At 43.2% G+C, this 14700-nt stretch overlaps 1 protein-coding gene across 2 annotated transcripts in view; it reads left to right on the top strand.

Annotated features, from left to right (window-relative positions):
* The window catches only part of pcdh1a (protocadherin 1a), a 201714-nt gene that overhangs the window by 109882 nt on the left and 77132 nt on the right, over positions 1 to 14700 (top strand). For both annotated transcript variants that reach the window (XM_079508461.1, XM_079508460.1), the window contains one exon: positions 252 to 2435. In XM_079508461.1, coding sequence (XP_079364587.1) covers positions 252 to 2435 — 2184 coding nt within the window. The remainder of the gene's footprint in view (positions 1 to 251; positions 2436 to 14700) is intronic.

Here is a 14700-nt window from a genome sequence, read left to right as displayed (position 1 = left end):
GTGTGTGTGAATGGGTGAATGTAATGCACAATCTATGTGAAGCGCCTTGGATAAAGGCGCTATATAAATGCACCATTTACCATTTACACACACACACACACACACACACACACACACACACACACACACACACACACACACACACACTGTATAATCATTATGACAATTAATTTGACAAAGATCTGCACACATATCCTGAATTGTTCCCCTTGATTCAAACCTTTGACCACAGACCTTCTTTTTCATTGTAGGTCAAAGCAAATGACTCCGACCTGGGCCCTAATGGAGAAATTGAGTACACACTTCACCAAGCATTAGACCCAGTGCCAAAGCTCCTACGAATCGATCGGTCCTCTGGCGTTATATACGTCAAAGGATCACTGGACAGGGAGGAAATCAGCAGCCTGTCTTTCTATGTGGTGGCACGGGATAAGGGCCCACAACCTAAAAGCTCTAAAACCTTCGTAACTATCGAGGTGACTGACCAAAATGACAATGCTCCAGCAGTGGAAATCCGAGGGATTGGTCTTGTGACTCACAGCGAAGGAGTGGCTAACATATCGGAGGACATGCCCGTGGGTACGGCTGTAGCTCTGGTGCAGGTCTCTGACAGGGATGAGGGAGAGAATGCTGTTGTCACCTGTGTGGTGGCAGGGGACGTGCCCTTCCAGCTGCGGCCCGCTAGTGAATCCTCCACTGACAGCAAGAGGAAGTACTTCCTACAGACCACAACCCCTCTGGATTATGAAAGGGTGAGGGATTACCGTGTGGAAATTGTGGCTGTTGATTCTGGCAACCCGGCGCTTTCCAGCACCAACTCATTAAAGGTGCAAGTGACTGACGTGAATGATAACTCTCCGATATTTTCCCCAACCCTTTTTGAAGTAGAATTTCCAGAAGAAAATCAGCCAGGGGAGAGGGTGGTTGATGTGACGGCTTTGGACGCAGACAGTGGCACTAACGCGGAACTCGTCTATAGCATTGTGGGGGACTCGTCCATCAAGGGCCTGTTCGAGATTGACCCAAATTCAGGAGAAGTGAGAGCCCGAACCCCACTAGATCGAGAGCATAAGGAGCACTATGAGTTCCGGGTGAGTGCAGCAGATAAAGGTTCACCAAGCCATAAAGGAACAGCAACTGTTGTGATAAAGGTTCTTGACCGCAACGACAATGACCCCAAGTTCATGCTAAGTGGCTATAGCTTCTCGGTCTTGGAGAACATGCCCCCCCTTAGTCCTGTCGGTATGGTGACAGTCATGGACATGGACGAGGGTGAGAATGCTTTTATTCACCTCTCTGTGGAGAACGATGGGGGGAGATTTGTGGTTCAGAATGGAACGGGCACCATTCTCTCCAGCATATCGTTTGACAGGGAGAAGGAAAGCAGCTATACCTTCCGCCTAAAAGCAGTGGATGCAGGGGAGCCCCCCAGGTCTTCATATGTAGGTGTAACCATCAACGTGTTGGATGAGAATGACAATGACCCTGTGGTCACTAAGCCGTCCAATTCATCCTTCAGGCGCCTGTCTCCTCTGGCGACACCAGATAGCCATGTGGAGTTAGTGGAAGCTGAGGACCTGGACAGCGGGCCGAACGCAGAGCTGGCCTTTAGCATCACAGGTGGAAATCCTTACCAGTTATTCCGCATCTCCCCCACCAATGGCGAGATCACTCTCGCCAAGGAAATGTCCAGAAAACATGGCGGGCTGCATCGCTTGGTTGTGCGGGTGAATGACAGGGGCAAGCCGTCACGTCACACCACCGTCCTAGTTCACATTTATGTCAATGAGACTATTTCAAATGTCAGTCTAGTGGAGGCACTGGTGGGGCACAGTCTCTACACGCCGTTGGACAGAGACATCGCCGGCGACCCTGACAATGGTCTGGCTGCTCAACGCAGTAACATTGTTTATGGCAGCCTTGCCGGCGTGACGGGCGTCGTCCTGTTGATTGTGGTGGTGGTGTTTATTCGTCACCGCATGCAGAGTGAGGCCAAGAGCGGCTACCAGGCTGGCAAGAAAGAGTCAAAGGACCTGTATGCCCCTAAACAGGGCCCAAAGAGCAGTAAAGGCAAAAGAGGACGGAAAGGTAAATCCCAAAAGTCATCAAAACCTCTCGGCGAAGAGGAAGAAGTCAGCCTTCAAAAAAGTCTCAAGTTTAACCTTGATGGAGTCAACGACAGCCCAAGGATTCACTTGCCACTTACATATTCTCCAGGAAGCCCTGATATAGGCAGGCACTACCGCTCCAACTCTCCCTTGCCATCCATCCAGCTGCAGGCTCAGTCCCCCTCTGCCTCCCAAAAGCATCAGGCAGTCCAGGATCTTCCTGCCACAAACACCTTCGTAGGAACAGGGGGAGATGATAACTCCACCGGCTCAGACCAGTATTCTGACTACAGCTACAGGGCCAGCCAGTCCAAGTACAACAAACAGGTAAGAGCCAGATTTTATAAGGCTATGAAATTCCTTGTGTGTGTGTGTGTGTGTGTGTGTGTGTGTGTGTGTGTGTGTGTGTGTGTGTGTGTGTGTGTGTGTGTGTGTGTGTGTGTGTGTGTGTGTGTGTGTGTGTGTGTGTGTGTGTGTGTGTGTGTGTGTGTGTGTGTGTGTGTGTGTGTACAACACTGTTACTGTTTAGGAATTTGCATATGCAAATGTTATATTACGCTGCAGTCCAATCAGTTTGTGAAAATGAAAAATCCTTAGCAAGTCCAGGACTGAGAGCTATGATGTCCTCATGTACTCCAGAGAGGGTCAACTTCTAAAATATTTCTTTAAACATTTATGTGTAAGTAAACATAATAGATTTGTGCCATTATTCATTCCCATTTTACCAAAATGGAAACTGTTACCCTGAAGCCTAAGCTTCTCTGTTTTCCTAGTCATTCTCTAGGAAGCTGTATAATAAATATGGCACTAGAGAGCAGTCTGGTTTGACTGTATACTAGATATTAAATTACATTCTTACATTATATATGTAAGTATTAAACTTAAAGGTTTTGATTGCAGCTGGGAAAATAATCAAGAGTGTTTTCCCATGCGCAAACTTAATAATTTCATTATGAGAATAATTTGGTTAAGTAGTTAAACATGCATAACGGAAGATTACTCTTTTCAGATTGCAAATTTCAGGCAATTATGCTTGTTCATCCACAGCTGGGAATGAAAGCATAAATACCTGCATAAATGCTAGTGGCTGACTGGTTGTAAACATGTATAATACAAGGCATGTTTGTTCACAAGTTCACAATGAATTGCACACGCACACACACACACACACACACACACACATACATACATACATACATACATACATACATACATACATACATACATACATACATACATACATACACGGAGTGGGGGTCATTTGGGTCAAAATGTCCCCCCACTATTGGGAGATGACTGGTCTATTTATTTATTTATTTTTCCTGACCCGGCGCTCCCATTTTGTTGCGCAGCGCAATCGTCATTGTATGGTATTGTATTGGCTACGCGGAGCTTGCCTCTCTGCAACGACCATTCTGCATGCTCTCTCAAGGTGCCAGACAAGCTAATCCACAACAATCATCATTCTTTGTTTGTACTAGTCCTTACCCGTTCTGAATATATGGTAACGGATGGGTTATTCATTATTATGTGCGCACACACACACACACACACACACACACACACACACACACACAGTATGCCTCCCGCGATGCGAAACGAAAGTCCTCCACAGTGTAGGCCTACTGTGATTGTGACGTTGTGTGTTCAGCAAGAGTAGCTAGTAGTATCGTTTTCCCCGTGTGGACTGTGGGTCTGTTACGCGGAAAAGTGTGTCCCAGTATAAATCTGTGCCTTCCCAACATGCAGTTCGCTGGTGACACTGGTGACACGTGATTTGCGGGGAGAGAAAGGAAGTACTCGGTACTAAATTATTAGATAGATATACCCGTTCTGAATATATGAACAGCAAATGATGTTCAGTATGGTGTCGAAACAGCGCGTGTGTTGACGTTAACATGCCCCGTCCGAGTTATTTTCCCCGTGTGGGTCTGTTACGCGGGAAAGTGTGTCCCAGTATTAATCTGTGTCCGTCATACTGTAGACCCGGAAGCCGTCCCAACATGCACTTCACTGGTGACCCGGAAGCGGACGGACAGACAGCGATCACTAAATTATTAGATAGATGCTGGCTGTAGGCTAGTAGGTGTGAAAACAGTATGGGCTCGAGCTGCTGTGACATGCTGACCATTACTGCAGCGCAATATACATAGACGGATCTAGAAATGATGGGCCCCTGGGCCGTGCACCGTCATGCAAAAGGGCCCCCCATCCCGACATGGCGCATACTAGCTGCACACGTGTACACATAACAAGTATGACATATAGGGCCAAAAACTAAGCCAAATAAATGCAAACTGAGGGTTTAAACACTTGCAGTAATGTACCGTATCATGATGGTTTAGGACTTTTGGGGTTATTTTATTGACACAAATGAATAAGCCCATTGTTAATAACAGTGACAAGGGCCGTGTGTGTAACTGTTATTCACTGTTACCCCTTTTTTGGGGGGCCCCTGAGCTTGAGCCTCTTCACGGTCACGCGGACGCTCAAGCTTAGGGTCCCCCCTAGCTCAGGCGCCCCTGGGCCTGGGCCCAACAGGCCCGTTGGATAATTCTCCCCTGGCAATATATGGGGGACAAAGTTTCTGACTGTTTCTCCGTCAGTTAAAGTGGAAAAAGAGAGCATGCACAAAAACACATCGAACCTCCGTGGACTCAACTATGACTGCGTGATCATGGATTACATTTATTCATCGAGGACGAGGTGAAAACATGCTATTTAATTGTCATTCCATTGCACGGGTGCCTCTTTATTTTTTCTTTTATGTCTGCTCCACTGAACTCTGATTTAAGAAGCAATTTTAGGGGTCCATTATGGTTTGGGTCCATCGTTTTGAACCCGTGAAGAGCTCTGTGTAGGCCTATACTGTATAAATATATCATTTATTAGTTAATTTCGGACGAGTGATGTCCCTTAATCCAATGTTTCATGTAAAAAATGGTAAATGGTGCATTTATATAGTGCCTTTATCCAAGGCGCTTTACATAGTTTGTGCATTACATTCACCCATTCACACACACATTCATACACCGATGGCGGCGGAAACCATGCAAGGCACCAACCTGCACATCAGGAGCAATTAGGGGTTCAGAGTCTTGCTCAAGGATACTTCGACACTAACTTTGGGGGAGCGCAGGTTCGAACTTGTAACTTAACCTATACCCTAACATAGAGTAGGCCTATGAGCTTGATTGACCCTTGAATAGAAAGTCAGGAAGCTAATTCAATTCTGAGGAGCCGGAGGACTCATCCATTTGATTTGGTTACACTTTTCGGAGCTACATGAAAACAAACTGCAAACGTCATTGCTGTGATTTTTTTTTTAAATCAATTCAATTCTACTTCTCAATAACAAAAGAAATGGCTTTTTCACATCGAGTGAATAATAAAACTATTGATTTGTGATGAATTTTTATTCAGGTTTAGACTATCACAGGGCGGCAGTGGCTCAGGCGTAGAGTGACTTTTTGATTGATTGATTGAAATATGTATTAACAGTTTGCAGAATTACAGTACATTTCAAGCACAAACTCAATACAAAGACTGTTAACTGTGAGTGGACGACCCAATTAAGCATTACACTTGTTTAAGAGGGTCCACCTTGTTCAATTCATCAAAACATTTAGAGACGTACAAATAGACACTTCTATATAGTCAAAGAACAGAACAGGAATTCATCATAAGGGAGGTCAAAATGGAAAAGAAACATATACAGTGAGGGGAAAAAGTGGTGGGCGGTGGGGGGGATTCAGATTTTACCAGGGCAGTTTTGAATTGCAGCCGTCCGTAGGTGCCCTTTGAGAGCGGTTTTGAAGGAGTCAAGGGATTTGCATGTCTTAATGACTGTTGGTATGGCGTTCCACATTTTGGTGGCATAGGAGTGAAAATAATTTAGTCCCTTGTTTGTGCCGAATCTGGGTTGTACATGGTTCGTTGCACTTCCTCTGGTGTTATGGGTGTGGACTTCGTTAACATTAAGGAAGTATCTAGACAGGTACATGGGTATCTTGGTGGTGTATCGAATCTTGTGGACCAGACCCATTGCAAGATGCTGTACTCTGTCGTCGACCAGATGGGAACTGCAAGGTTCGAACCCGGGCTCCCCCAGAGTTAGTGTCGAAGTGTCCTTGAGCAAGACACTGAACCCCAAATTACTCCCATTGTGCAGCTTGGTGCCTTGCATGGTTTCCTCTGGCATCAGTGTGTGAATGGGTGGAATCTCTGTAAAGCGCCTTGGATAAAGGCACTATATAAATACACCATTTTCCATTCACAGGAGGATAAATAGGCTTTCAATGATGAAGTCATAGACCCAAAACCGACCTAAAAACTGTTCCAGGCATGTCATAATAGGTGAACAGTTATGAATAAATAAAAAGCAAATCTACAAGCTCAGAAATGCGATGTGTTCTGAGCTTCTAGAACCGCTATTTTTGGTGAAGAGATTTGGTGTAGAGAGAGAGAATGAGGGGACCAAGTATAGACCCCTGGGAGACTCTGGTCTGGATAGGATTTAAGTGGTTAGAATGCCTAATAATAGGCACATGACTGAAGGATTGTTGATTCTTTCTTTCTTTCTTTCTTTCTTTCCTCAACAAAATTGACTTTCTTCTCAACCCATGGAAACGTAGCTCTGCGTCTATATAAAACATAATAATAAGACCCAGTGGATTATTGTCAGTCTAGCTTACCAGTTATTCACTTGTAAGCAATTGCAAAAGAATGGCAAAAAAAAAAAGAAATCACTTTTGGCTTTGTGTTGATGCTATGTCTACAGTACCTGAAAATGAACTCAAATATGAGAGTATTGTTTAGTGTTTAGGACTGAGACAGACACTATTGTGTGTCAAAACATTCAATACTTACATTACATCCTGCAGAGGCAACTGCTTTATATTTGAGATTCTGCCACCCTTGCATGAAATTGTTTTTCTTATACAGTAAATGTTGCATTTATAGCAATCTTACTTTTTGAGTTAAGTTCTAGCTTTGTAAACAAAACAACCTGACCATTGCATGGAGAAGCTGCAAAATGAGCATAATTCTATTCATATTCAAATGATTCCCATTACTATGGTTGAGAAGCATTTTATGTTATTATTTGTTACAGCCTCCATGTTTTGTGTAACCTTGCTAGCAATGTCAGCCCATCCAACATTAGTCCCAAACAAGATATCTCAAAAAAGCAGTGGAATTTGCTGTGGCCCTCCACAAAGTATGGCACGTCCATTTTGGGTGTAATGCAATGCAACTTGCCCATCCCACATTTTGATCACGGAAATAAGATAAAGCTAAAACCACTGGCTTTATTTATTGATGTGCACCTTCATGCTGCTCTTGGTAGGTCACAGAAACATTTTTATGGGTCCCTTTATTATTTTGTTCCTACATTTTGTTTTCATTATTATTTCAAATCATTAAAAAACAGCAAAATAAATTATAAAAATAATTATGAATTAAAATCATTTAAAAAAATTGTTTTAGTTGTAGTCATTTCATGAAGAAATCAATCAATGCGGCACAAAGCGTCACGTTGCGAGGTTGCTATTTTCACTGGTTTGGGTCCCAGGGGCTCAGGGAGACATTACATTTCTCTTTTGGGTCACAGGCTAAAAAGTTTTGGAAGCACTGCTCTAGGTAACAAGGGGTGTAAGTAGCAGCATGACTCAACCTTTAGGGTATGCCAGCGGGGATTTTGCTGAGCACACGTTCTGCAAAGCACTACTTTGGATCCATACCCCATGTACAGCTGTACACAACTGTTTACTGCTGACCACTGAACATTTTCGCTGGACAATGTGATAGCATTTATTCAGGGAACGGGGTGCTCTACTTATTCACATTCCACACCCAGATTTCCCAGCCAGTACCAGAGATTAGAACTGGCAACTTTCCAATCACAAGCAATAAAAGATTATGCCTCATTTCTCTATCGGTTTGGCTTATGGTGTAAAGAGTACTTTTATAAATGCACCAACATGTGTGTTTGTCATAATGAATGCTTGTCATTGCAACATATCTTGCAAGACTGGACATGACTTCATCAATAATGGCTCTATATGCCAAGCTGTTCATCAAATTTGGTTGATTTGTTTGTTTGCTGAATGAATAATGTTCCTGCATGCCTAGGAGCAACACCAGTGAAGAGAAGATACAGATATGATACAGTTTGTATCATATCAATTTCTTGTTGATAGAATGGCATAAATGTCCTATTCCAGTCGACAAATGGTCCTTTTATTCACACAAATGCAATATTGCACCAATGGTACAGCATTAGGAAGCCTGGCCGGTCCGAGTGAGAAAGGCCAGCTTTGACACCGGTTTGGCTGTATGACTGCAGGGGAATGACATATATTCCAGGGCTCATTTAATCCATTGAGACCTGGAACGCATCCATGTCACGTTAGCGTTTAACCACATTAACCATTAACCCATTTTGGGGCGGGAACCCCTTTTGGTGTTTTAAACATTGTTATAATTTAGCTATTGAAAAATAGCAGATCTACAAGCTCATAGCGCGCCACCGAGTGGCGCGCTATGAACTTGTAGGTCTGCTATTTTTGAAAAATCGTTAAAATGTGCCTCAAATCTTTCCGAAAATTGTCATGATTTAGAAAACTTTTTTTTTAATTTCGACGTCAGGCCTGAATGGGTTAACAACTGGATATCCCACACTGGGCAGTATGTAGCATGGAGGGCTGGGACATTTCACAGTGGTCACCAATCCACCTTTGGAAAGTGTCAGTGGTGACAAAAAGTCAAGTGCTGTTAGCGGTTATACCTTTGTTAGAATGACACGAGGTCTTGTTTGCCTTGTTAAGTCTGTCCACAAGATGCTGCACAGCCATCACCATGGTTCTTGGGAATCACAACCACCTCATGAGTCACTCATCATCCTCACCCAAGAGTCAGCCTGTGCCCTCGCCAGTGAGCACTGGACAATTCCTCCAATATACAGTATATTTATATATGTACAGCTGTCTGTTGGTTCAATTCTCCTTTAATAATATTTTGGCAATTGAGAACAACATACACTATAATATGGCAAATGTCATCAAATAACAATTAAAAACCTGTAGTAGTTACTAGTTGTAGTAGTAGTAGTACTGTAATAATAGAGAACAAAATATACACACATAGGTGGTTTTAATACAGTCCTGTCACATTTATACAACTTTGGTAACAGCTTGATACGAAGGGAGTGCACAAAAAAGTATATTATTAGATAAAATGAGACCCATTGTTTGAATCTGACTTCATGTGATCAAACACCAACATTTGTATCCAAGTCTCCAGCATGCAGCTTTCTTCTGAAACTTGGAAGTGTTTCTGGTTGTTCTTGATCAGAGGGAAGTTCCTCATTTGGAGGTGCAGTGGGTAGGAAAGGGCTGGCCTGGCAGTCTCATAGATTAGGACTGTCGAGTATGCTGATGAGATGGGCACTTGAAATCCACTTCACATCAGGAATCCAGAGGGCCCCACTCTTTATTCCAAGAAAACGTTGGAATGTGTTGTTTAGAACTAAAGCCTTTCAGATGCACAAAAACACAATTACATGCGCACGCACGCACGCACGCACGCACGCACGCACGCACGCATGCACACACACACACGATCAGCAAATAAAGTTATGAATACTTAAGTAATGCAGCATGAGGCTCCATGTTTATGAATTCAGCCAGTGAACAGCAGAGGTGAGCAGACAGCGGAAGGTCCTGCCTGACCTCCAGTGCTCTGATCTCAGCAGGTCACTTGCACTTATCTCCCCACTCCTTCTGCGCTTATCTCCTTATCTTTACTGCTTTTAGCACAGCCACAATTGCCATAGAAACCGAAATATTAATAGGCTCAGAGGGGATTACAAATGGAAAACCCGTAGTCTAGGGAGTCGACAGAATGCTAGCTTGTCTGTTGGTTTCTGTGTCCTCTCAAAGTGTCCTATGAGAAAAGTTTAAAACATTATTTTATCATTTGTAACATTCAAGAGTATGACCATTGTATTGGAAAGACAAATGTTGGAAATGATTTATATTGATGCTTTTTTAATGATTATTTATTATAGTGTGCACTCTTCACAATACAGCTCACTTGGAGTAACAATGCATGTCTAGGCATCACATCCTTTTCAAATATAATATGAACAATAAACCTCCCTCAGAAAACTTCTGAATATTCCTGATTTTCAATCACAAATCTATGTCTTTATTGGTACAAGCACTGCCAAAGCAACACATCGAAGGCACGGCAATGTAGTTGTGTGGACACACACTACAGCTATTCTCCCTTCTGCCAGTAGGGACACCTCTTGAGTCACCTAGAGAGGGGTCTAAGAAACAAGAATTCACAGTGAATCCTGGGTATTGTAGGAACAGATGGCACAGTGTCATGTTTGTAATGGGAAGTGAATATCATATCAGGGTGTGTGTGTGTGTGTGTGTGTGTGTGTGTGTGTGTGTGTGTGTGTGGGGGGGGGGGGGGGGGATATTCCTTCAGGTACTATGCCCATAATACATTTATAATCAGCTGCCATTTTTACTCACTTTGCAAATTATAGTGTGCAATGCAGAATCTACCTTTTCTCTAGAATACCTTTCTCTAGAAGTCTTTCGTTCATAATTAGAGGTAAACTTCACCATCACAAAACATGACATGAAAAGAATGAACACTTCCATTTTTGAAAAATGAATCACTTGGCACCAAATAAATTCACAGGAGACATAACGTATTTTTACGCCATACTAAAAAGTGCAAAGTCTTCCTTTCACCCAAATAAACTGATGGAAATAGAGGTGGAAGACATGCTATGCGGAGACGTGAGCATGTGTATGTGACACATTTTGGGAGGGGAGCGTGTTCCTTCAGAGCTAGTCGGCTGCACTTGGCTAGTGGGTAGTTTTCAGCAGATGGTGTCCGACATTGCAGGCGATCACAAGCTTTGGTGGGTGGAGTCAGTTTGGGGAACAGTCACCCAAAGCCACCACTGTCTCCTTGATGGACAGCATATGGGAACAAAGTGACTGCGCGCCTTGGGGTGTGTTTGCAAAATGTGTGCATGTTGTAAGTCCCCGTGCTGGTGTTTGCAGGTGTGTTATGTTCGGTCTTTAGCTGGGTTTTAATTCTGTTAGCTGCATGTTAAGTTGTAAACCAGCTGCTCTCGGTCACATGACCACATTCGTACTCCTCAGCATGACAGTGTAAAGAATTTGAGACATGATTCAGGTGATTGACGGGCTGTGTGAAAGCACAGGCAGATGCTGGAACTCCTGCGACGTACCTCAGCAGATGTTGCCTCATGTATGGTATCCCCTCCCACATCAGGAAGAACAGATTGACCAAAATAAATAATGAAAGCAATTGCCAAGTGATGTGACAGATGTGTTGTGACTTGTGGTGCCCTTGGTTTCTTGGCTCTGTTGCTTTTGCATCCTTGTTGTGGAAGTATTTAAAATCTTGCATCTGCAATGACAACTTTACTGTCTTACTGAGTTAGAGTAGCTATAGAAAACACACTGGTAGAATTGTGATTAACCACTATACCGTTCATGACACAGACAGCCTGGAACTTTTTATCAGCCACAGGACCTTGATGGATTTTATGAATACAGTTTAGCGCCACAGTAAACATTATGTAACTGCAGTTATTTGCTATTTGCTTGCTTTTTTTTCTTCTTCTCCCTCTTGTCCTAATTAAAGCCACTGTGCTTCTTATTGGCTTTGATCTATGAATAGGTCAGATAAATGGTCAATGCGCAATTGACAAACACCCATGTGCTCTGTAACCTATAGATTGTGTGCAGTGACACCCAGTAAATACGAACACATACACACACACATGCGCAGACACACTGTCACAAAAATGCGCTATACACAAGTGAGTTCATGATGTAGGCACCAACACACGCCCATGATTTATACGTGCATGCACACAATGCCCTTACACACACTCACTCATTTAACATTTCCGTGTGTGTGTGTGTGTGTGTGCGTGTGCGTGTGCGTGTGCGCGTGCGTACATTGCCAGTGGTTAGCATTTGTATGCTGTGTTCAGCTAAATCTACAGAAGTTGACATTATGGAACCGCTCGCTACACTGCTACTCCACTACCGTGCCAAGTTTTAAGAGGAATTAATTGGACTATCTTGCAGTACTGGCAAAAGAGATACCAGACTGGGAGACTTCTGCAATTGCAAGGATCTAGGGCTTCTCTAATTTGTCTCCACCTTTTGAATGTGTGATGTTGCGTGATGGTTGCTGGGGGAAACCAGTGGCTTTCAGTCAGCCCATGGTTGATAATTGGTCCAGTTGGGCCCAACATCTAACACCTTCCTTTTGCACGTACGGCGGCATTTAATCGCATATCCCTGCTCCTTTGGACTAAACACAGTCTGAGATATATCAACAAGGAGAACAGGATCAAGGGAAAAGGGCTCTGTTCATTTTTAAACGTCTGTGATGACAGATTGTGAGCCTTAATATAAATTCACACAATTAAAAGGCTGTAATTGTCATAGATAAGTGAGTGTTATCCCCCTGTGGTCTGCTCCTTCATCTTCATCCCAAGGCTGCAGCTATTTACAGCCAATCAGATGGATGACAAGAGCATAGAGAGTTGCAGAGGGGTGGGGTGGGGATAAGAATCGGGGCTAGTCTTAATTAACCCGCATAATTATTAGACAGGGTGTACACTTTGTGAACTTTAGGCATCCCTTTGAGCTGGGATTAGCCCAGTTTAGCACCAATGCTGCTATCTGAAATCAGCAGATGTATATTTTAGAGACAAGGCCCGAGGCAGAAATGTGCTCTCCTGGTAGAAAGCATGACTTAGAATTTTCTTACTTTCCAGCAGGACCAGTACTATAAATTATTGGAATTTTGCCATCTGGAAATCTCTCTTTTTGTGGACACACACACACACACACACACACACACACACACACACAATGGTTGCAATTGAGTTATTTATCCCTGTCTTGCTATCCATCTGGCAGAATTTCAATAGTTTTAGCAACACGCAGAGTTTTCTGTGTGCGTACGGGCGCACACACACACACACACACACACACACACACACACACACACACACACACACACACACACACACACACACACACACACACACACACGGATGGTTCTTTGTGCACAAAGTACTTGCTGCGGTTGATTTTACAGAGAATGAAGGTATGGAAACTGAGTATAAGAGCATTATAGAGAATAATTTACGTGATTTTTGTTTTATAGACCAATAACGCAATGGGAACGTTATGCAATGGGAACGTTAGTTTGTGCTGCCATTGCTGATGCTGAGCACTGAAAAATGTAATTTTCAGTTATCAATATTGCTGCCTTTTCCCCATCCTAGTATGCCCATTGACTTGCCAAAACTCACTTCCGATGAAGACTAATGGCTATAGTTGAAAAGAGACAGTGAGAGGAAAAAAAGAGAATCTTTGCAGGCTGTAACTCAACCAGAACATTTGAAGCATGAAGCTCGGTCACTGGCTCTGCAGATCGTTGCTGTCAGGCGGAAAACCTCATATCTCCATATTTCAACTTTGTATGTTTTGTAAATGAATGCCCTATTTCGTCATGCTACAATGTCACAGTAACAGTAGCAAAAGTAGCCGTTCTAACAGCTCACAGCGCGTCGCGATGTGACACGACGTGAGCTTGTAGATCAGCTATTTTTGCATTTCTTTAAATATTCCTTAAGTGCAAGTGAATGTGGTTAAGTATGTCTGTGGGTTTTATGCATATGGAACCAATGAAACGTATTAACAAGCACTTGCGTGTGACTGAATTGAATCCATTGAACACAGGTTGTTTTTCCATTTACTGAAAAGTCACGGTTTTGGACATACAAGGTTTCTACCCGACCGTGACGAGATGGGATAAGAGTGCACGCATCACTCATGGTTGGCTGACTGCAGAGTGGGGTAGACGAGCAGTTGGTGTCGTAGCATCTGCCCTCCAGTCCAAGGTGAGGAAACAAAACTCTCTTCGCTGGCAACAACATTACAGTTACATGCTTTAATGAACCTGCTGGAAGGTTGCAGGTAACTACCGTGAAGCAGCAAGTCATTATCAGATCAGATGGTGAAGTAACAGCACGCTGCCAGAGCCATTCTGTTAAAGGTTCCTGAAAAATATTGAAATATTTAAAGCAACAGCGCTACTGTAGTATTAAAACAATCACACCCGTGTGAAGTGAGGGGCACTCTTATCATCGTACATCATCGTTGCCGACTTCTTACTGACAGTTGAGAGTTGAAAGCCTCTTATATAACATATCAATGTTTGTGTTACGCAATGTGTGTTTACACAATTTTTATTATGTAAAATTGTCCATTCATTGTCAATGGGAATTTAATGTTTGTGTAGGACTAAGTTTGTGCACACTAAAAGCTGGACATAGGAGGAGCTAGTGCCCCTCAAAAATGTTTATGGGCAACTTCAAAATGTCCAACACATTGTATTTGTTGGTATGTTTCTGGCTTTGAGAGTGGCCTGCTCATTTGACATGTTGCTAATCTAATCACGTTGAAAAGGAAGAGGATATCCGCACACAGTTTTAAAAGCTCCCAAAATA

The sequence above is a fragment of the Electrona antarctica genome (assembly GCF_951216825.1).
Source record: "Electrona antarctica genome assembly, chromosome: 8".
NCBI classification, from domain to species: domain Eukaryota; kingdom Metazoa; phylum Chordata; class Actinopteri; order Myctophiformes; family Myctophidae; genus Electrona; species Electrona antarctica.
The sequence above is the reverse complement of the archived record's forward strand: the minus strand, read 5'-3'. Positions and strand labels throughout refer to the sequence as shown.